The sequence below is a fragment of the Melopsittacus undulatus genome, chromosome 4 (genome assembly GCF_012275295.1).
Source record: "Melopsittacus undulatus isolate bMelUnd1 chromosome 4, bMelUnd1.mat.Z, whole genome shotgun sequence".
NCBI classification, from domain to species: Eukaryota; Metazoa; Chordata; class Aves; order Psittaciformes; family Psittaculidae; genus Melopsittacus; species Melopsittacus undulatus.
The window spans coordinates 6,927,689-6,951,402 of NC_047530.1; the positions used below are offsets into that span (position 1 = coordinate 6,927,689).

The window sequence follows — 23,714 nt, forward strand, 5'->3', positions numbered from 1 at the left end:
GAGCTTTTCCTTGCTTCTTCAGCTGGGAGACGTGGCTCTGCATGAGCGAACAGAGGATATAGAGGTGGAATTGCCCATCTTTGGCTGTCATCCCACTACATCAGCTGTCCCCAACCCAAAAGTCCTGTCACGCACTGGTCTTTAAACCAACACAAGACATAGAGTTTAGAAGTCTTACCCAAACTGCTCTTACCACTCCAATCCGGAAATAAGCCTGCAGCAAAATGGCTTTTGAATCCCGGTTGAAAGCCATGTCCTAGTTTAAGCAGGGATGAAGGTTCAGCCTTGCTTAGTGCCTCATGTAGAGCCCTTGGGGGGAGATCTGATTTCCCAAGGAATCTCTAACATCTTCCTTCACTGCGCTTCCTCTCCTCATTCCCTCCCCTCCCCCCGAAACAAGAGCCAGCATATACAAGGTTTTTATCCTCAAATTTTACTGTAATTAAAATACAGAGATGCAGAATATTCCCAGGAACACACTGCAAAACAAACCAAGCAAACAAATTCAGTAGGAAACCAATTACAGACGATGAAATGATAAAGAACATGAGTGTTCTCCAGAGCCCAGCGCCGTGCACAGGACTGCGTGGCCGCAGTGATGGATCTGGGTTGCCAAAGGGTTCCTCGGCTCCCGGAGAAGCAGAGCTGGGCTCTGGCATCTGTCCCAGCAGCTCTGTAGCCATCTCCACGTTCCCACTCACGCTGTTGTTTTCAGAAGGATGGGTTTGAAATGGAGACACAGAAATGACCCACCCTGAGGGATGAGAGCCAATGGGGGAACCCAGAGGAAATGAAGTGGGTTAGGATTTTCCACACACACATCACAAGGGGATGGAGAGGGGTGGAAGACGAGTACTTCTCTCCCAGCCAGCAGAGCTGCAGGGGACAGATGCGGCTCTGCCCTCCCAGCCAACACGAGTGAGGATGTGTAACAAGGGTCTGGGTGAGAGCTTTGGAGAGCTCCATCCAGGGGCAGGACAGAAAGCAAAGGGAGGGATTAAAAAGAAAGTGAAGAATAATGAGATGAGTAAAGGGAGGAGAGGATGTGCCTGTGAGCTCTCCTCTCATCCAGGTCATGATCCTTGGGCATGGGGAATGTCCGGCTGTGGCAGGGCACAGGGCTACGGGTAGGGCCACATCCCACCTCCACCATAGGGAAGACCCAGCCCCACCATGGGATGGTCATAACAAAAGCCAGGGGGAGATCTGGGGTGGTGAGGAGGGAGCTGACCTGGTGCTTGGACCATCCGTTGGGCACACTGCTCTATCCACATGGAAACCCCCAGCAATCAGCACTACTATGGAAGCAGGGCACCAGCTGGGCATGGAGCAGCACCTCCTCCCCAAACCCCACTTCCCTTTCTGTACTCTTCCCTAGGACAAACTCTGCTATGTTCATCCTATGATGCAGATCCTGTCCTAAGAAACAAATTCCCTCCACTCCCCCTTTTCTTGCTCTCCTGCTCCTTGCCTCCTCTTGTCACCAGCCCCTCCTCATCTCACTCTCACCTGAAACCTGGTGATCCTCCTTGTACTAACTGCCTTTAGTTCCAGACAAGTGGAGAGCTGCACTCCATTTACTGCAAGGATGCACAGAAGAGCTGACACAAAAAGATGGGAAACCCTCAGGACTCCTATGGCCTTCCTTAATGCATCTTTATCCCATTTGCCATGCCTGCTCTGCACACACAGCACCTGCAGACAACAGCTTGGGAAGGATGTATTGCCTCCCCCAGCAAGAGCCTGTGTGGGATACTGGTTATCCAAAAGCATGAGCGTTCAAGGAAGGTTGGACAGGGCTTGGAGCAACCTGCTCTAATGGAAGGTGTCCCTGCCCATAGCATGGGGGTTGGAACTGGATGATCTTAAGGTCCTTTCCAACCCAAACCATTCCATGCTTTTATGAGCTTCCCATCACCCGCCCAGGGGTGGCTGGTAAAGTAAAGCCCCTCAGATACTATCTTGTGTCCAAGGGCTGGGAGAGGCAGTCAGGAAGAAAACTGTCTTCTGTCCTAATTGGTAAGGAACTGTCTTTCTCAGAGGGCTGGTGACAGCACAGCTAGTTACACACAAGCAGCTTTTAGCTCTGGGGTTAGAGCTCGCTTCAGGAGCAGCCTGTGATCTGGAATAAGCAATGAGATGTGCTCAGGAGGAGCAGGGAGCAGAGACGCAAACACAGCAAACCCTGCTCCTGGTCTGCAGGGCGTTCGAGACAAAGGAAGCACACACAAGACTTCTTCTGGCCTTGCCAGCTGCCACGAGCATCCCACAAAGCACAGGCACACATCAAGGACTGATCCTTCAGTGAGGCTGCTGCCTTCAGAGACAAACCCGACACGTCTGGGTCAACCTGGCCTTCACCAGCACAAAAGAGACAAAGCGAGGAAACGCACGCACATGGCAAATGCTGTTTCCTCTTCAGAAACAAAGATGTAGGTTAAACCACGCTCACGCTAGCCAGAGTCACACACTGTGGAGAGCAGCAACTTCTTTCCACTGCTAACAGCAGGGACTACCCAGCAAAGGGTATGGAGAGAAACTAACACCAGCACAGGACACAGTGACTTACGTCAGGTCCGAAATGTGGATTTAATGAAGGTCAGAATGAAAACTGCTTCACAAGCCCAAGAACACTCAGCAAAAATGGTGAGGGGGGGGCAGTGTACTTAAATATTCCCTGATGTCCGAGTCCTAAGCACAAGAGAGCAGCCAGGAAGCGCAGTGACCTCCGACGGGAAATGAAAATCAAGGAAGTTGGCTTCAATATCCAGAAGACAGGGCAGAAACCAAACAAACCGCACAGACAGGGGCAAGGGGATTCTTCACATTCCTTTGGTTTCAATAAACTACGCACTTGGGCAACAGAGGGGAAAACATCCTCTAAAATATGCCTTCTGTTTTGACCAGGACCCTATAGAAAACCTGTATGGAAGTGCCTAAGATGACAGTGGAAACTCCTTTGTTTTGTTTCCCTGGCTGAAGAGATGCCTGTGGACTGACACACGCATTAACACGGATGTATATATATAAAATACAGCACTTCACTCGCCTGTGCATCCAACACCTAACACCAGGCTCATCACCTGCCAAAGCCAGGAGAAGAGTTAACGGTGGAGCCTGTGGCTTTCCTCATCCCCAGAATTACAGGGGACCTTGGAGTGAGTGAATGTGTATGTGCACGTGTGTGTGATGAGCATCACAGGCCAGGCTGAGGATGGCTGTGACCCCCAGAGGGATGCAGGTGTCTGGGTTTCTGCGGCACTACGAGTGCTGGTGGGGCATTTAGTGCAACATGGTCATTTAGAGGAGCCAGGCTGGAGCCCCAGGAGCAGCGTGTGGAAGAGCTGCTGGTGCCCTGTGCAGGCTGGATGCTGCTGGAGCATCCTCCATCATGGTGCAGCCCTCTCAAACCCAGGCCACTGCTCCCAGGGTGTTGGGTGATGGGCAGAGCAACACTCTCAGCCTCCCATCCCTTGCTGCAGCAGAATTTGGGTGGTGTTTGGGAACATGCTTGCCTATGGCTCCTAGCGATGTCTGTGGAGGGAGAGTGTGGCCTAGAGCCCAAATGCCTCTGTTGCAGGTGGAGAACCTGCAAGGACTTCAAGGGTCAAACCCAAAGGGCTGGCTGGTAGCTCTGTGGAGCATCACCACCTGCACTGCAGCATCACAGAGGCCTGGCAGATGCCACTGTCAGCTCCTTCCCCAGTGGGAACATACAGCAGCTTTCACCCTACTGCCTCTCTCCAATAAAGTCTATGCAGAAGTTGATGGCCTGGGACATATCATACTCCTGTGAGTTGTGATCCCTGGAGCTGCTCTGCTGAGCTTGAGGGTTCCTTCTCTGAAGGGTGCAATTCAGCCAAGGAGTAAGTGACTGGGTGCAGCTTGTGGGATGGGCCCTGCAAAGAGCAGGTAAGAGGTGCAGGGCAGGAGGGAAGTTTCCCCCTCTTCACAGTATCTTCCCTCTGTGACAATGGAACTTTCTTCTATGGTTCTCTGCCAAGCAGATCCCCAAAACACACCCCCCAGAGCCAAGGGAAGGGGTGTTTCAGAGGATGTCCTCCCAGCTGAAGCTGAATGGGAATACACAGCCCACACTTCAAGCCAGGCACAGTTCCTCCCCCTCCTCTGTTACTTCCCCCATCTCCAGGCAGATGGAGCCTGACACCCGCTCCCACCCCTCTGTGCTTACAAGAACAAGGAGGCAGGAAGGAAACTGCAAGACAGAGACAACGGCGCCTTTAAAGCCCTCGGAGTAAAGATGGTTCCCAGTAGGTGATGGGAGTGAAAGGCATTGACAGCGGCTCTGTGAGCTCTGAGCCAGGCAGGCAGCGCTGAGCAGGCTGCAGCCGGAGTCTGCTCGGGTGCTTGACCCTCCCTGAAGCAGCTGGTTCCAACTCAAAGAGGTGCTGTGTATGGGGACAGTATGGGCAGGTCGATCTTCCCGCAGGGAGCCGCGATGGGGATTAGTCAGCCTTGTCCTTCTTCTTTGTGGTGAAAGGGACTTTGCTGGCGACCGCTCCGACGCCGCCGGTCACGGCCGAGACGCTGCCCTTCACCAGTCCGACGCCAGCAGCAGGGACGCTGGTCACGGCTGTCTTGGTGAGCTCCAGGCTCTTGCTGCCCACCCAGGCAACTCCTCCCAGCGTGGCACCCACAGCTCCCCGGGTGATGCTGAACAGGCCGCCCGTCACCCTCCAGATCACCCCTGCCTGCTGCTGCGGGTGGTCCTTGCTGGCATCTGCAGAGAGACAGGGAAAGGGAAGTCAGTAGTGTCCGGACCAGAGACCTTCTCCTTGGATACCGCTTCCAGCCCAGGAGGGTTGTCCACCATATGTGCACAGTGCCTTGCAGCTCCTATGTCTCAGTACCTGAAGGAGGAACCAAGGTGATCCCAAGCTACAGCATGGACTTTGGGAAGGGACTGGGAGCAAAACTGCCCATGTGACAGAAGGGTAGAAGGTGGCTCAGTTACAGACCTGAACACACAAGCATCAGTGCTGCAATGCAAATCAAATCTCCCTAACAAGAGACATAATTCTCCTCCCCTGTGTGTTGGCCAATGCCACTAAATCAAAGATGAGCACCAGCACAGGAGGCACACTGCGCACAGCAACATCTGATGTCTGCATGGCCTGCAGGTCCTCAGAAGCATCTGTTTGGAGACAGGTCTGTGCTAATGTCAGATGAGGGACTAAGGCACAGCGCAGACCTATCTGTGAGAACTGTAATTGAGCTAGCACAGATAGCACACTGCAGTAAAGATACAGTGACACAAGCGTCACCTCGGGTTGTACAAGCCCTCTGGAGATCTCAGCTATGTATTTAATAGTGTTAAGACAGTGCTTAAAGTTGCTACACCATGTCACTGCTGGTTTACCTGTGCCAACTGGATCAAGGCCAGCAGGACATACCCACCAAGCTGCCACCGCACCACCACACAGCACTGCAGACACAACATTCACAGCTCACCACTGCTTGGGGAAGGGCTGGCTCTGAGCTGCTGCTCAGGGGATTCAAACCTGACAGCTCTTGTGCTGGCCTCCACACAATCCTCTCTTTGCATGCAGGCAGCTAAGGAGGAGCTGCTCTTTTCGTGGGGCGAGATATTCTGTATTCTCTGAGTCCTGATCCACCGCCAGTGCTGCACACAAGATGAGTTACTAATAATTGCAAAAACACAACAAAGCAATCCTGGCAGGGAGAAAAGCAAGCTCCAGCTGGGAATACAGGATCCCTGGAGCAGCAGCAGCAGCCCTTCTAGCCCATTACCTACTCAGAAGAGGGGCTGCACAGTGCTGATGCAGCAAGAGGGCTTTAGCTCCCTGCTAAACGCACAACCCATTTCCTGACAAGTGGGGAAATGACAGGAATGGAAATGGCTTTATGAAAGCCTGCATAAAGCGATGGAACAGCCATGCCCCTGCAGACAGCCCTGGACAGGGACCCTGCCACCACCAGCCACTGCCTCAGAGCAGCACCCCAAGGAAGGAGCACAGGTAATGGCAGGTAGCAGAGATCCCAGCCCTTCCACCACGCTCTCAGCGACCCTCACCCCCTTTCTAAAGCTCCCCATGAAGAAAGCCCTTTGCTTATCCAGCCCATTATCAGCTTCCTTCCTTGAGTGTTAATATTCCAGGCAGCAGAAAGCTGTACCTGGAAACCCCACTATGACATCTCCACCCACTGCCATTTCCAAACAGATTAGAGCCAACGCTGATGTCGGCAGTGGATTTGCTTCGCTAGCAAGCAGAGACCTTGGGAGTGCCGGGAGGCTGGCCCAACTGCTCATCTAGTTGCAGGGCCTTCACACACTACACACCCTGGCTGATGGAGATGTCAGACCTAGTCAGTCTAAGCAAACATCTTCCTCTTACTGCTACTAACTCATCTCACACCGTGCCTTCATCACATCTGTTATTCGGTGTACTTCTGCCAAGCTATCCTCTGAATCATTCCACGCAGAGACCATCTTCCCGTTGTCCGTGTGTCACACAGCACAGTAGGGTCTCTAAGTGCTGCTGGAAAACAAGCCTTTTTCTTGCTTTTTTGTTCCTTTTTGTTAAACAAACCAAACATAAATCTGACAGAAAACACTCAGCAGCAGGGCATGGATTTTATCCTTGGATGCACCAGCTGCCCTGGGGTGCTGGATGTACATGGCTGGAGGGACAACCTGACCTTGCCAGAGCTGCTGCCTGCGCTACAAGCACTGGGGCAAACAGGAGGCCAGCTACTCACGCCAGGGGCTCTAGGACTGCACCATGTTACCTGTTGGAAAGGATTTCTCAGGCATCTTAGGAGACAAATGAAGATGTCTTCAGATTCAAACTGCTTACTTCCAGGCACTTAATAGAGAGGTTTAAGTAAGGTGGTTTGATTCAGACCTGGGGCCTCCAACACAAGAGGGACATGGATCTGATGGAGTGAGACCAGAGGAGGCCACAAAGATGTTCTAAGGGCTGGAGCAGCTCTGCTGTGGAGACAGGCTGGGGGAGTTGGGGTTGTTCAGCCTGAAGAAGAGAAGGCTCTGGGTAGACTCTTATAAGAGTCTTCTAATACCTAAAGGGGGCCTACAAGAAATCTGGAGAGAGGCATTTTACAAGGGCATGTAGGGACAGGACAAGGGGGAATGGCTTTAAACTGAAACAGGGTACATTTAGATTAGATCATAGGAAGAAAACCTTCACTACAAAGGTGCTGAGGCGCTGGCACAGGGTGCACAGAGAAGCTGTGGCTGCCCCATTGCTGGCAGTGTTCAAGGCCAGGTTGTATGGGGCTCAGAGCACCCTGCTCTAGTGGAAGATGTCCCTGTCTGTGGCAGGGGCTTGGAACTGGATGAGCTTCAAGGTCCCTTCCAACCCACACCGTTCTATGATTCATCTGACACTGTGGCTAGCCAGAAAAGAGAGGGGCTTCTTCAGAGGAAGCTGTACACAGTAGCCTAACCTAGACCTGATTCATGAGCCTGAATCAGGTGGTGTCACAATCCTTTCACAGGTATTTTTGTCATACAGAGTTCCTGATGCAGCCTAGGCAGCTACATTTCTACCCAGTACACAATGTATTGCTTGCCTATTCCTCAACAATTTCACTGGGTATTTCTTTTTCTCCTTTCCCTCAGTGCTCCTGAGACCTCTTGGCTCCATTTCCAGTTCAGTTGCCAGCCTTCCAACTGCTGCACACAGCTTATCCAATACAGCATTTTGTGTTCTGTTTTGAGACCGAGGGTGGGAAGAACAGAGGCATCCAGAAATCCATTCAACTGTAGAGCAGGGCTCAGTGAAAATCAGACTGGTCCTCAGAACAAACACCAGCCTCCCAGGATGGCAGCTCTTGTTTTTCCATTCCCCTCTCAGGGGAAGCAGGATCCTTTGCATCCCAGAGGACTGCAATGCAGAAGCTCTGGGCATTAAACAACTAGCGGTGTGCTCAGCTGCAGAACCAACAGCTATATCAAAGCAGCAGTGATCTTTCTGTCTCTCCCCAGGTACACCTGCACCTGAGGCTACCTGTATGGAAATGGAAGTGGGTGGAGATATCAAAGGGGGGTTTCCAGGTAGAGTGATCTACCTCTGTAAGAGGATTTAGGCCTCTGGAGCTGCCCAGTTATCTGAACATCAGTAGTGTGAAAATCTTTTCCATGATGAACACCTGCAGGTAGACAGCCCAGGGACCACAGAGAAGGAGGCAACTGCAGATGCAATTGAGGGGCCCGCTCCTCTGCTAGCAAAGAGCTAAAACGTACTGCAGAAAGTGTCAGGAAATACTAATGAAGAAAGACAAGGACAAAGGTTCTTTCTGATTAAGCCAGGCAGAGACAATGAAGCTGCACTGCACTGGAGCCCCGGTGCTTGCACGCTGTCTGTACCAGGTCTGTGGTCCTGAAAACCCCACAGGTAGCAGGGAGGAGGGATGCAGGAGCTGGTCCCAGGGGTCTGTGAGGCTGTTCGAGAAGCATCCCAACAGCTCCAGCTCAGAACAGAAGCTGTACCATAAAAACCCCAAACAAATTCAGGTCTGAATAACTTTAAGAGAGAGAGAAACCCCCTTGTGAGCCTAAGCACCTTTTGACCCCTTGTTCATCCTAACTTGGCAGAGAGATGAAATAGGTTGGATTTGTTCTATGCTCCAGATGATGTGTTGAAAGCTTTCTAGCCATCCCTGGTTAGCTTGTCTTCAGGACTTCAATAAACCCTACAGTAAGCTGTCATGTAAGATAAGCATCAGATTTACAGTGCAAATTAGTCTCTCAGACAATGGAGTGAGCTAAGCATTTTGTTGGCACAGAAGAGCCCAGATTAAGGGTGAGACAGACAGCAGAGATGAAATACACAAAATAATCAGAGAGACAGACACACAGCCTGAGCAGGGGAACAATTCTGTACCCTGAAGCTGGCCGCAGCCCATGCTGTGCAAGAACTCTTCACCATCTGCCAAGCCCTTTTTCCTTTCCATCCATGACCTGGCCTTTCCAAGGGTCCCTTCAGCTTCACTTCACCCACTGTCAGTGTCCTAGTTTTGGCTTGGATAGAATCAGTTTTCTTCTTAGTAGCCAGCACAGTGCTGTGCTCTGGATGTAGGATGGGAATAATGTTGATAACACAATGATGCTTAGCTGTTGCTTAGTGGTACTTTAAGTCAAAGACTTCTCAGTCTCTCATGTTGTGCCAGTGAGGAGGGGCACAAGAAGTCAGGAGGGAACACAGCCAGGACACCTGACCCGATCTAGCCCAAGGGATATTCCATACCACAGTACGTCATGCCCAGTGTATAAACTGGGGGGAGGTGGCTGGGAGCCACCGATTGGTGCTTGGGTATCAATCAGGGGTCGTGAGCAATTGTATACTGCAACCCTTGTTTTTTTCCTTGGGTTTTATTCCTTCCTCTCTCTCTCTCCTCATTATTACTATTATTATTGTTATTAATATCTTACTTTATTTCTATTATTAAACTGTTCTTAACTGATAAGGAGATAACTGATAACTGATTCCCAATTCCCTCCTCATCCCACCAGGAGCTAGAGGGAGTGAATGTGGGGTACTTAGCTGCTGGCTGGGGTTAAACCACAACAGTCAGATTAGAGCAGAAGAAAAAGTGATGAATAAAACACACTCTTGTATGAGTGCCAGCTCTCTGGGCTGGGGTCAGCACCCCACACAACAGGCTCTCCTCTTCCAGCCCTCTGCAGTCCCTGCTGGCTTCTTTCCAGAGCAGGGGTCCTGCCTGCTGGGGCTCCAGATAGACCCAGGTCTTCTCATCTGATCCTGACAGTATCTCAAAGCTGCTGTGGTGACTCCTCAGGGCTTTGCACTGTATTTATATGGTGAGACAAAACAACAGCCTGCGCTGGTGCCCAGTTCAAATAGCACTGGTGTTATTCTTCCCCTTGGCCTCTGCTTGCACATGATATGAAAGGAAGGGAAAACTACTTTAAAAAGGACTTGTGCAAGTTGCTCCTTCCTCCTAACTTACTAAAACAGCCCTAAGCCAGTGTCAGTGTCACTGGTTCTGCATCTTTAGGATACTTCCATCCCTGCTGGGCCCCTGGCGAGGGAGCTGGGCTGGCTCAGAATGTAAATAGCGAAGGTCATCAGTCTGGCCCACTGCAGACGTGAGAGGAAGGGATGAGGTCACCAGTTCGAGCCTGAATTACACCTCTGGCAGCTATTAAGTGACCACTGGTGGATTTAGGCAGGTTCACCCACCTCGAAAAATGTGTTCTGGAGAAACAAGGCAGGGGTGGAGGGTCAGCTACTCACACAGATCTGCTCCCAGCCTTGCCTAGCTGATGTTTATGCACCACTGAGCAAATTGCTCTGACCTTTATTACCTCTGCACCACTGTGATTGAGAATGTGTGATCTTCTAAAAGCCTTGGTTGTTGAGTCACAAACAAAGCGTGGATGGGAGAGAAGTTTCCAGTCCTGATGTTTCTTGGAGAAAAACCTGAAAGCTTGATTCAAGTGCGCTCTTAAGGTGCTGAGAACCCCAAATGGGATTATTGTTATTTTTAACCTTGTGATTTTTCCAAGCCTACCTTAATTTGAAACGCATTGGGCTGGCGCTGCTGCTTCTCTTCCCCTTCTGTAAAGCAAAGCTGAAGTTAATGATCCCTATTTCCTTGTATTGCTGCACTGTCATGAAGGTTAATTAGGTACAGTTGGTGCGGTGCTTTAAACGAGGAAATTGTGTTTGTATTGTCATGACTGGCGCTGACAGATTCCTCTTGACATTCTCAGTAGAGATGCCAATGACAACTTCCAATTTATCTCTGGAGAGGTTTCCAGCTTCCAGACAAGTCACAAAGGCAAGAGAAGCTCTTGCCCCCTCCCCATGCACACCAGCCTGCCATTGTGTGTATTGTGGAGCTACATGAGTTTATCCTGTAGCTGAGACTTGCCATTTGGGTGATGCACTCCTAGCACCAGAGCCCAGTGAGTGCTGGGCACATACAGCATCTAGCTGTACATCACCTGGCAGGACTCTCCTCCATGGAATGGCCCAAACCACCTTCTCCCAAGCCTCCTGCCTGCAGCTGCAGAATCACAGGATCATTAGGGCTGTAAGGGACCTCTGGAGATCATTTGGTCCAACTGCCAGGGCAGGGCCACCTACAGCAGGTTACACAGGAACACATCCAGGCAGGTTTTGAATGTCTCCGGAGAAGGAGACTCCACAGCCCCCCCTGTGCAGCCCGTTCAGGGCTCTACCATGCTCAGTGTAAAGCTGTCCTTCCTCCTGTTGAGGTGAAACTCCTTGTGGTTTAGTTTATGGCCATTGCTCCTTGTCCTTTTGCTGGGCACCATGGAAAGGAGTCTGGCACCATCCTCCTGGCACCAACTTTTGAGATATTGATCTGCACTAATGAGATCCTATCTCAGTCTGCTCTTCTCCAGACTAAACAGGCCTGGCTCCTGCAGCCTCTACTCATTAGAGAGATAGATGCTCCAGATCATCCTTGTGGCCTCCACTGGACCCTCTCCAGCAGCTCCTCGTCTTTCTTGTACTGAGGAGCTCAGAACTGAACACAGTGCTCCAGATGTGGCCTCACTAGGGGGTAGCAGAGGGGGAGGATCACCTCCATTGACCTGCTTTGCTGCTCCCTGCGGGGCACAGCATTTATGGCTGAGATGACAGAACTGCCATTCACGTCCTTGCTGTCAGTTTAGCATCAATGATCTGGGCCCTGCAGTGTCGCAGGCAATGCACTACACAGAGCACTACAGAGTGTGTGTTTGGGCACTCATGCTTCTCTCCTGCCGTCAATGCCGTGCTGCAGCTGGTTGGAAACAGCTTCGCAGGCTCAGCTGCTCTGCTCTCCCCAGCCCTGCTCTTCCCAGGTTCTGAATGCTACAAACCCAAGACCAGCAAAAATCTTAGAAATGCCACGTTGAGTTTAGCCCTGGAGCTTTAAGCTTTAACTCTGCAATCAGTGAGATGCATTTGTCTCCCTCTGCATCAGGACTGTTCGGGAAGCTGCTGCACACAGCAAAACAGGGCAGCTGTCTCCACAGCCCAGCTCACCCCAGGGCCCTTCACTGGCACAACAAGCTTTAATTGCTCCTTGCACATGCCCCTGGAGCAGTATTAACTGCTGAAGCATCTACCTTGAAGCACTGAGAGACAGGGTTCAGGAGGGTAAACGAACAGTGATATGGAGTAGTTTGTTTTCCTCAGCTAAGCCTTTGGGGAGAAGGAGGCAAAGCTTTGACTGCAAGTGTGAGGCTTAGAGTTGGCTGGGAGTTTTCCGACTGTTTTTGCTGGGAAGCATCGTGTCACCAGAACAGAACTGTTTGTAAAGACATGGTGGTATTGTTGAAACTTCCACTGGAAAGAGGGTTCAGGGAGACTGGCTCCAGAACAGCTAATAACTAACTGGTTAAAGCATCTGACCGGCCTTGAGTCAGCTCAAGGGCACTCCCCAGCCTCACACATACCCACTAAATGGCCCAAGCAGCAGCTGAATGTCATTTTCACTCTTGCTGTTGAACTGTTTCACTTTGCATTAGAAGAGATATTAATTGGAGGAGGAATATAAACTTGTCCTCTTGCTTCCCAAGTACTTGCAATACCAGAGCCAAGATCTGCCCTGAGATTGGGCAGTTCCTTTGCTTTGCCCTCCTGCAGAGGGCATAGAATAGAATCATAGAAAAGTTAGGGTTGGAAAGGACCTTAAGATCATCCAGTTCCAACCCCCCTGCCATGGGCAGGGACACCTCACACTAAACCATATCTCCCAAGGCTCTGTCCAATCTGGCCTTGAACACTGCCAGGGATGAAGCATTCACAACCTCCCTGGGCAACCCATTCCAGTGCCTCACCACCCTCACAGTAAAGAATTTCTTCCTTATATCCAATCTAAACTTCCCCTGTTTAAGTTTCAACCCATTACCCCTTGTTCTATCACTATAGTCCCTAATGAAGAGTCCCTCCCAAGCATCCCTATAGGCCCCCTTCAGATACTGGAAGGCTGCTATGAGGTCTCCATGCAGCCTTCTCTTCTCCAGGCTGAACAACCCCAACTTTCTCAGCCTGTCTTCATATGGGAGGTGCTTCAGTCCCCTGATCATCCTCGTGGCCTCCTCTGGACTTGTTCTAACAGTAAAGTAGAGCAAAGCTATGAGTGGCCTTGCCCATTCAAGCAGTAAGAAATCTGGACATACCACTTCCATCTCCATCATGACAACTCTTTTTCTAAATGTGGAATGTATGCAGAAGGTCAAGCTTTTGCCAGAGAGGTCACTAAAAACCCTACAGGATGTCCCAAGGCACTGACAGAGTAGAGAGATGATCCCAAAAGGGATGAGATTTCAGTCTGCTCCAGAGAACTGCACATGGTGGCTGCTTCCTGCTTACTATTGCCAAGACAATGGTGCATTCTTGGCAAGTCTGAACAGTGAGGGACAGCTTTCAGCTGGGCTATCCCTTCCCTCTCACTTGTGTTAAAAGCATCGCAAGTGACCATCAGACTTAGTTTATTTGAACTTTATGTCCCTGTCTGCCTTCAATTTCCACTCTGCTCTACCTATGAGCTCTTGATCAGTCAAGGGGTTTGCTTAAAAGCCTGGCAAGAAGGAGCCCATAAAGCTGCCCCAATGGCTCTAGTTGGAGTCTCAACCCCAATTCTGAGATTTTGGATCACAAGGACAGGAATCACCTCTTGCTGTGTTGGTTCTTGCTCTCACCTGGGAATCTGTGGGTGGAACTGGAATAATCCAGGACATCCGATGAATTTCAGTGGCCTCAAGCTTTAATGGTCTGAGGATCTTTCAGACACGAGACTTTATTCCTTACGAACAACCCTTCCTAGCATTTATGCCCAGGCTGAAGGGGCCATCTTTTGAAGCCTGCTCTTTGACCCATGCTAGCTCAGCTCTTGTCAGGGCACATCACCTCCCCTGTCAGTTCTGTAACAGTGGTTGCACATTCTTCACGGAGCTGCTTTCAGCTGCTTGTGACATACCTGGCACAAAAAGACCCCAAATGAATCAGAGGCTCTTGTTAAACAGCCTTGTTAATTCAGCTCTGATAAAGACACAGGAAAAGAAAAAAAAAATCAATATTTGTTAAGTGCAGAAGGACAAAATCCATAAAGAAATAAAGGTCATTTTCATGGGTCCATGAGGCCCCTACAAACAATGGAGAGTAAATAACATAATCTAAGCTTATGTAAGAAATGACTTTTCTTCCATGCTCTAATGCTACCCGGTGGATTTCAAACAAAGGCAGACTGAGCTAAGCCTCCTCTGTCCAATGAGCCTAAAAGTCTTTCCCATGACAACATTGCTCACAATTTACCAAGGATTCCCTAAAGTTCCATCCCAGCAGCAGTTTGGGAAGGGGCACAGCAGTGAAAGGGAGTCCCACTGAAACAGCAGGAAGGTGCTTCAAGCTACTACGATCAGGCATCAGGCGTCTAATCCTTCATCAACCACTATGAATACTTTGTGTACCCTGTACCTTATTATTAAAGGCTTAATCTGTCTGCCTTACGGAAACACGTGACTGTCACTCATGCAGTTTACAGCTGAGATATCTGACAACTTGTCCAAAAATACTCCCAGTAAAGTTGGGAACATATCCTGCTTTGCTAACAGGGGAAAACCCAGGTTCAGGCATTTCCTCTTCCCACTCCTGGAGCAGCTGTGCAATGGACACTGATGCTTTCCAGCAGGATGGCTGGCACCAGGGAGAAACCCAGAAACCCCCCATTTATTCTCATTATGTGTTCCCCACCTCTCTCCAAAGTACGTGAGGAACTGAAGAAAAATATGGATCATGGCTCAAAAACCAAAGCCACAAACTTTAATTGACCTAAGGTCTGAATGAAGATTTTTCAAGTCGGAGAAATGACCCATTCAGCCCAGAGGCTCTCCAGGAGCCTGTCCATCCAAATGAGAACAAGGAAGTTAAGCCAGAAGCTGTGTGCTACAGAAGCAGCTGAGCTGGGGATTTACTGGGGAGGAAGGAATATGCTTGCCTGCTCACGCTTCTGCATGCCAGCAACGGGCAGGATAAGCCTTTGTTATTCTGCTGGTGGTAGGTGTTCAATGGCACAGTCCCCAAAACTTGTTCCCCACCTCATCTGTCAAAGGGAGAGTGCTGCAGTCAGGAGTGGGCAGATACATGGCCTTTGGGATGAAGAGGCAGAGCATCCCTTCCCACAGCCAGGTTAACGGGAAAGGACAGGGTCCATCCCTGCCTCAGACCATTAGATCTATGCCAGTGCAAAAGTCAAAACCCAGCTCTATGCCCAAACCTCTCACGTGTCCCATTGCCTCTATCACTTCAAAATGAGCCATCTGGTCCTACCTGTTGTGCTCCCAGTGAGCTCGTCACCTGGGAATCTCAGCCTGGAATGCATAAACTGGAGGTAGCACAAACACTGCCCAAGGGGACATCAAACCTCCTCCTGTGCACTGCACAGACAAAGAGATGCTGCTTAGAAATGTGAAGCCACGAGTGTGACAGTTCCCTTCGCTTCCTTCCATATTCATGTTCTTGCTCTTTCCAGGGCAGATTTCAATACAGCACAGCAGGGATCCCACACTCGCTTGGCTTCCCAGCGCTTACTGAAGGGCTCTGCCTGGTGCTGCAGCTGGTATGGATTTCTCCTTCAGTGCTGCAGCAGGACTGCCATGGATCCAAGGTCTGGGTTGGGATACCCAGGCCTCCCTTTGAGGGTAATGCTTCATATAGTTGGAGGAATATCTGGAATAAGAAAGACTCCTGCCCACCTCCTTGGCACAGCCACCAGCTCAGCCTTACACATGCAGTCTCGTTTAGGAGGTCTATCTAAGCTTGCCAGGCAGTGATAAACAGGCTTTAGAGAGGAACCCCTGTCACCTCTCGGTTTTCTCCTGAGTCAGCCTTGACTCTGGCTTGAGGTATCCCCTGTTGCTGCAGGGAGAAGACTGGCTGACTAGGAAGTACTGGAATCGGAGTGTGTGCAAGCAGAGTCTGATTCCCTCCCTGCTCTGCTTCTAGCATTTAGCCTGCAGTGCATCTCTGTGGCACCAGGAGGGGGACATCAAACAACCTCCCACCAGTTTCAGCAGGACCCTCCTTAACTCAAAGACATCCCTTCAGCCTGGTGAACCCAGCTCCCAGCAGGGGTGCCATGTAAGACCAGTATCAGAAATGCTCCTAATACTTCTGCTCTCATTCACTTTACCAACTGCTGAAAATCCTCCCATATGCCTGACTGGGATAGCGATGTGCTGTGAAAGGCTGAAAGCCTGGAGAACCTGAGACCCCTTTGGGATCACTGCCCTTCTCTGGTACCTACCTGTTCTGAATCAAAGCCAAGCAAAGCCAGACTCTGCTGTCAGAGCACAGGGCTCAGTGGATAAAATTCAGCTGCACACCTACAGCAGCCTTTCAGATCTCCACAAAAAGACAACATTTACTGTCTTGATTCTGTGATGTAGCCCAGCCTGGCAATGCTATCATGCTTTTGCTATTGGGAAATGAAGGGCAATACTTCCCTCCTCCACAGATTCCCCTTAAATTTTCCTTTGCAGTTCCATACACATGGAAGGAAGCACTGGAACAGAATGCTTGATTCCCTTAAAAACAAGGGAGTATCCAAGGATGCTTTCAAGTACCACGGTACAGAGATGCAGTGTGTCAGGTATCTTCCCAGCTTCCCCGTCAGGGTGTCCAGCTCAGCTTGTGGTGCACATGCATGCACACGCTCCTCTCATTCTCAATAGGATAAAACCTTCAAAAACTCCAGATCCCAACATGCCACACCAGTTTAGCTAGCGCAACCATTACAGAAACTCATTTGCACCTTTATTTTTCTCCCTTTGTTTTCAATCAGATGCATACAGGGAATGACTGGAACGACACGAATCTAATCAGAGGCTGATGCCACATCAGAAATCCCATCAAGCTATCTTCCAGTCCCAACAAGCTCTCCACCAAAGGAAAATGTCTTGTCATGGCCTGAAGAGCCCCTGTGCACGTTATGTCCCCAGCAGGGATTCTTAATGGGCTCAGTAGTTAGAAACTGGGTTTTATTTTAGAAAGCACAAATGAAAATCCTGTCTATTTAAATACCCTCCTACCTCTTCATGGTGCTTTTCTGGACTTCCTTCCCTAGCAACAAACCAACTCTGTATTAAGAAATTCCAGGCAGAGAAAACTTAATCATCCAGCAATGCTACAGCACAGCCCAAATGGCCAAGGAGACCCTGCACACACATTTCATGCCTGCTGTGCACAAGCGCACATCTGCTCAAGTGAAAGCCATGGCAGCAGGACGTTTGCAGCCCTGTTTACCAGCCAAAATGATCTAGGGCATCACTTCAACTCTCAGACACCTTCAACTTGGGAAACCCACTGATATCACCAACCCCAGACAAGGCTTCCCACTCCTAAATGCTGAGCCCTGTTTCTGAAATGGACTAAAAGACACCTGGCTTCTAATCTGCACCTTCCAGATCCCTGCTTAAGAAGTTTTATCAAGCCTCCTGTGGCCACATTCAAGCATCTTTCCAGCTAGGGCTATGCAGATAGATGCTGTCTGCTGAGCACAAAAGGCCTCTCTTCCCCTACAGCAACATCCTGGCTGTCTGTGCTCTAGCTGGCTGATGGCAGCACCTGGATGCCATCCAAAGGCAGTAAGTTTCTTGCAGCTGAATATGTTTAGTCCCTCTCCTAAGGCACAGTCTCCATTACACAGCTATTGTTTATGACCCCAATTATCTCCCAGAAACTGGTCCTTGCCTGCAGTTAATAACCAAGGCTAAGTGATCAACTGTTAGCACTCCAGCAAACTGGTTGTTACCTTCTCCGACGACCAAGTTCAGAGTCTTTTACTGCTATTAGAAACTGAGATTAATGATGCATAACAGAAATGAGCTCTCCTGTGGCACAGCCAGGTGAGGGGAGAAGAATCACTCTTTTTCCCTGGAGGTGATGCTCAGCAGGGAGGAGAGGAGCCGTCCTCTAACTCCCTGCTCAGCTTCCCTAATGTCAAGGAGATGACAAACAGTATCTTAGTTTGCAGAGTGCTCCTAACTTTTCTTGGGTCCTGGATCTTGAGGGCAGATCTATGGGCTCACTCTCCAGAAACTGTCTTCAGGACCCCTTTGAAACTAATTCCTATCCTCCTATTTCAGCTGTCCAGCAGTTAACAAGAACAGGCTATTGCAAACCCCTGCAGGGCAGGAAAACAAGACCTCTCTTCAGAGAGGCTGTACAGCATCACTGTAGTGGGTAGAAACAAATCTGAGGTTTCAAGGGGACATCTACATCCAGTAACAGATGTATTGTCAGCCTTTCCCAGCCTATTCCTCACAGGCTGGTTTGTAAAGCAGCCCTCCAATAACTCATCAGGAAACAGCAGTTTCAATTCAGGAAAAGCTAATGCTGATTCCCTTTCACAGCTCCTTCTTGTTCTCTGAATGCTAATGGGAGACCATCAGCCTTGCACTCACAGGCTCACCAGGGCCACCAGGCATCTTAGAGGACATAATTTTCTCAAGAGGTTCACCAATACCTACTCCTTCCGACTTTGGGGAATTATCACCATGGTCTTTGACAGCCAGTTTGTCCCAGTCCATACAGAGACACTGAGAGCAGCAGAAAACCAAACCTGGGCAGTGCAACTGCAGCCATGGGTCTCTGGGACAGAGAGTGACATGGGAAGGGAGGATTCCTAGTTGGTTATACACAAGATTATGAGTCAGTGCCCACAAATGACTTTGGGTGTAATGACCTCTCTGAACCCTGGAGCATGATATATCCTCCTGCCACCACAGACATGCAGGGAACAGGAGGAGGAGCAAGGCATTGCTTGCTGAAAGGTCTTCTGCAGCCAACCTTTCCTGCTCAGATGCCTGCCCCTCCAGCTCCCTTCTGATATCTGAGGAGCCAGCATTGAGCAGCTGACATTCAGGATCGCCCTCCTCAAAACCTGCCCTATGCTGAACAAAAGATGTTCTTCTGCCACCTCATGCATCAGCTTGGAAAAGGAAGACAAGGAAGGAAACCATCAGGAACCTTACCCCATCTGATCAGCTGCTGGAGGACAGAAGACCACAAATGTATGTTGCCATGCGTGACAGCTGGGTAAGGATGGATGCCTCTGTGCTAACAGTAGACGCTGAAGGAAGACCCACTGTTAGAGGAAGTAAAGGGTTTTCTGGTGGTGTGAAGAGGATGCAAGGATCATCCTATACTGATGGAACTCTAAGAGTGAAACATGTCAAGTAAAAGTTTGCTAGTGCTTTTTCTGTCCTGCCCAATCCATTTCCAACCACAACCCCCATAACCACACGAACGTGGTGATGCTTTCTAATGAAAGTGGAGCACTATTTATTGTGTGTGTGCCTGCCACCAACAGAGAGGCTCTGTCAGCAGAGAGCCTCACAGAGGCACCTGAAGTGCAACTGCAACAAGCACAAACCAACACTTGTAGTGTGAGGCCATGCCTGTAAGTCAATGGCCACCAGGCAGTGACCATGTAACAACACAGGGAGCCTGCGTGGTCCAGAGGGGAGCCGAGCATCTGCTGAGTCCTCAGATGCCATCCTCCATCAGGGCCTGGCAAGAGCATCGTGGCCACTGCTCCCAGAGACTCTCAGGCAGCTTTAAAAACACTCTTTCATCCTTATGCACAGATTTACTTATTCATGTACTCTCAACAGAAGCACTAACAGCCATAATTGGATCCATTACTGGGTTATTAGAGCTCTCAGTCACTGCCTCTGCTGGGGAAATGCAGAGGAAGAACAGACAGGGCAGAGGCAAGGCCACTGGCAAGGGCTTTAAAAATGGGTTAAATTGTTGCTGTGGCAACTAAAACAAAATTTCTGGCAGGGACTGCCATGTGTGGGGATCTGTAAACTTCTCCATTCGTGGAAAACATTGGTCATGTCTCCGAAAAGGAGGTGGAGGAAAGACAGAAAGAAGGGCTCTTTTCAGAGCCGGCTTCAGCAAGAGCCAAAAATGATCTGCTTGCAAATTTATCCTTATGGCAAGCGCTGCTGATGGTTGGATTCTACATACCAGAGCTTCCAGGAGCCAGTGCACCGAGACAGAGCTGGCGGGTATGGAGGAGCACTTCGAGGTACTCAGTCCAGCTCGTCTTGGCTGCCAGGAAAGCAGCTGAACGGCTGCACAGACAGACAGTGCTGGAGGCCACTCGCTTCTGCCTTTATCTGCCTCCTCTGCCCCGCAGCCTACCAAGGGTCTCCATGGGAAAAGAAGCTCATCTGGGAATTAGCTTCCATTGAGATGACAGGTCCTGGAACACCAAACTTTCCACCCATCAGCAGCGGGAAATGGAAACGCAGAGGTTAGGTCTGGAAATGCTAAACTTTGGCTACAAACACTGAACCTGGTTTCAGAAAGCACTGTAAGTGTTGAAGATACTCGGTTCTCCCTGAGCGGCCAGGACAGCAGTAACCACCTGGATAAACATTACACATCCTGACATGCTTCAGAAGGTGTCCAGTACGTTAACATCCCAACATGGGTTGCAGACGTACAGGCTCAGCAGCTTAAGTTCATCTTTAATTACAACACAGGACCTGAAAAAGCAGAATCAGCGTCGATCTACTGTTGATTGATTTAACCTTGATTTAAACTAAACAAGCTGTGTTGTGCCACCTATTTAATCTTCTGGGAGTTCCCCGAGCAGCTCTGCTGCTCAGTTAGCAAAGTCAGTCCCTCCTGTCCCCACTTCCCTGCTCAAGGATCATGGCTGATCAGTTTGTTACTTATGAAGTAATTCATTTCGTTTGGAAACCCAGACCAGCACAGATGCCTAATGCAAGGCTCTGAATTCTCTCTAGGATATAGGTTGGAGCTACCAAATGGGCACTTTGCTAAAAGATTCAAGAGTGACAGCAGATGCTGCCAGCAGAAAATTTGCCTACTGAGAGGTATTGTATAGGCAAAATGATTGATGAGGATTTCAGTTTTCCTCTGGAGTCAGCAGCTTAACTATGAAGACTTTACTGCCAGTTAGACTTGCTTGGTGGGGGCTGATTTCCATTGTGAAAGGAGGAGCAGAGGGAATGAGACGACAAAGCTATGGGGCTGGTGTTGGATCAGCACAGGGGATTGGCATCCAAGCAGCCCCATTGCAATGCCACTGGTCTGCTCTGTCCCCTGGTGCCATGGAGCTCACTGCTTCCTGACCCTGGCTCTCACAGCAAACACAACTTCACTGCATCAATGACCTCAGTGAGGGGTTTTTAAGCTGATTGACAGCAATGTGGAAAAAAACCCACCCAGGAGCTATGAAATTGCACCATTGCCAAAGAGGAGCTTAAGGCAGGGCAGCAAAGAGGCTCTGGCTAAATGCACAGGAGGTGTTTAAGCAGACACCCAAGCACAGCATTATGGAGTGTAGTGAGTCTCTGAGGTCCCGGTAAGAAATGAGTACTTGCAATGCTCAGTGAAGCTTATGCTTACAATACAGCTCTAATTATCCTGTTAATCAAAGGAAAAAAATCCTTCAGTTTTGCAAATCCAGCCAGATAAAGGCTCCAAATTCACTGCTCAGTCACTTAACCTCCAACTGCCCTACATGCTGGAAAGCCAAGGAATGGGAAGTCTTGAAAGGCTTTGAAATTTTACTCCACCCCTTTACAACCTTCCCCCATCATTCCCAGCCTACACCACTTGGATAAGGACTCGTTAACAAGGAAGTTTAGAGAAGAAATATAAGACATTATGCATTTGCAGCTATTAAAATCTTAAATCTGTTGTATACGAGTGTTGTTTGTGTGGACAAAAATCTTTTGTTGGCATAAACATCATCGCCATCCATATTTCTATCATCCATTGAAGTGTATGGCATATATCAAAACCTTACATATCTTACTCTGGTCAGTGGAGTTCATGATGTGGTTACTCCTAGTGAACAGCAGAGTTTTCTTCACTGCATATTCCTTCTTTTTAAGTAGGTTGTTGCTTTGAGACACACATACTCTGGTTTAAAGGCTACAGTAAGAGAGAAAAAAAGCCCCATTCTATCAAACAAGAGAAAGACTGATCACACACAGATCACTTCTCAATTTCCAGAGCCACTGATGCGGTGAAGATGTGTGCTGCTTGAGAACAGGCTTGTCACTGGCTTTGGGTGGTGAAACATCAGCAGTAGATAAGGTTGGCTGGGAGGTTTTCACTGTGCAAACATCCCAGTTTTAGTCTTGAGCTGTTAACACCTGCACCTGAGCTTTTCCACACTTCTAAGCAGTCCTAAGCCTGCTGTCATAAATCAGGAGCTTATCAAAGATGACGAGGTAAATACACATGTTGCTTTAAGTTCATAATTTTGAGGGGCTGGCCATTTACTTCGGAACTCCTTTTTAATTACAAAGAATGGAGCAGCATGCATTATTGTGAAGCACACAGGCTACACGTATGATGTGTCTAACTCTGGAGATATCACAGAATCACAGAATCATAGAATGGTTTGGGTTGGAAAGGACCTTAAGATCATCCAGTTCCAACCCCTTGCCATGGGCAGGGACACCTCACACTAAACCATGGCACCCAAGGCTCTGTCCAACCTGGCCTTGAACACCACCAAGGATGGAGCATTCACAACTTTCCTGGGCAACCCATTCCAGTGCCTCACCACCCTAACAGTAAAGAATTTCTTCCTTATATCTAATCTAAACCTCCCCTGTTTAAGTTTTAACCCATTACCCCTTGTCCTGTCACTACAGTCCCTAATGAAGAGTCCCTCTCCAGCATCCCTATAGCCCCTCTGTAGATACTGGAAGGCTGCTATGAGGTCTCCACGCAGCCTTCTCTTCTCCAGGCTCAACAGCCCCAACTTTCTCAGCCTGTCTTCATACAGGAGGTGCTCCAGTCCCTGATCATCCTCATGGCCTCCTCTGGACTTGTTCCAACAGCTCCATGTCCTTTTTATGTTGAGGACACCAGAACTGCACACAATACTCCAAGTGAGGTCTCATGAGAGCAGAGTAGAGGGGCAGGATCACCTCCTTTGACCTGCTGGTCACGCTCCTTTTGATGCAGCCCAGGATATGGTTGCTTTCTGGGCTGTAAGCGCACACTGAAGCTGGCTCATGTTCATTTTCTTATCACCCAACACCCCCAAGTCCTTCTCCGCAGGGCTGCTTATATCAAATATGGAGACTGCTTTTTTCAGGCTGATCTTCCCCCAGATATGAAGATAAAACCACAGGAAAATGATACTCAGCCCTCCACTATCAGATAAGGCAGTGGAGGTGCCACAGCTTACCACAACTAAGCACATTATTATCATGTAAGAAACCAAACCCCGTTTTAGAAACCCGTTATTTGCCACAGTAGTCTTACTTAGATATCTAAAATCTTACTGGTCTTTTGCTTAGAAACTCAATTTGCAGCCTAAATTTATTCATGGGCCATTTATACCCATTTCCTCTTGTTCCAATGCTGCCTTTTAGTTTAAATTGTTCATCTCCCTCCATGGTGTTTACCCCTCTGATGTATTTATAAAGAGCACTCATATCTCCTCTCAGTCTCTGTTTTGCTAGATTAAACACTTCCACTACTCATGTATACAATAGATTCCCCATTGCCACCCTCTCAGAAGCCTTTCTCTTTACCTATACGCCAGTCTCATGTCAGGTTCTTTTGCACATGGGTGTTTGGTAGTGTGAGAACTGACACAGCCATGTATATGATCTTCTCCCCGGAGGCACAGTTTGCCTTATATGACCTAGGAGTGCATTT

At 49.3% G+C, this 23,714-nt stretch overlaps 1 protein-coding gene across 3 annotated transcripts in view; it reads right to left on the bottom strand.

The window, feature by feature from the left end:
- Positions 1 to 417: 417 nt before the first annotated feature.
- The window catches only part of LOC101874336 (transmembrane protein 263-like), a 203,280-nt gene continuing 179,983 nt past the window's right edge, over positions 418 to 23,714 (bottom strand). For all 3 annotated transcript variants that reach the window (XM_005143937.3, XM_031044505.2, XM_031044507.2), the window contains one exon: positions 418 to 4,741. In XM_005143937.3, coding sequence (XP_005143994.1) covers positions 4,467 to 4,741 — 275 coding nt within the window. In that variant the 3' untranslated portion in view covers positions 418 to 4,466. The remainder of the gene's footprint in view (positions 4,742 to 23,714) is intronic.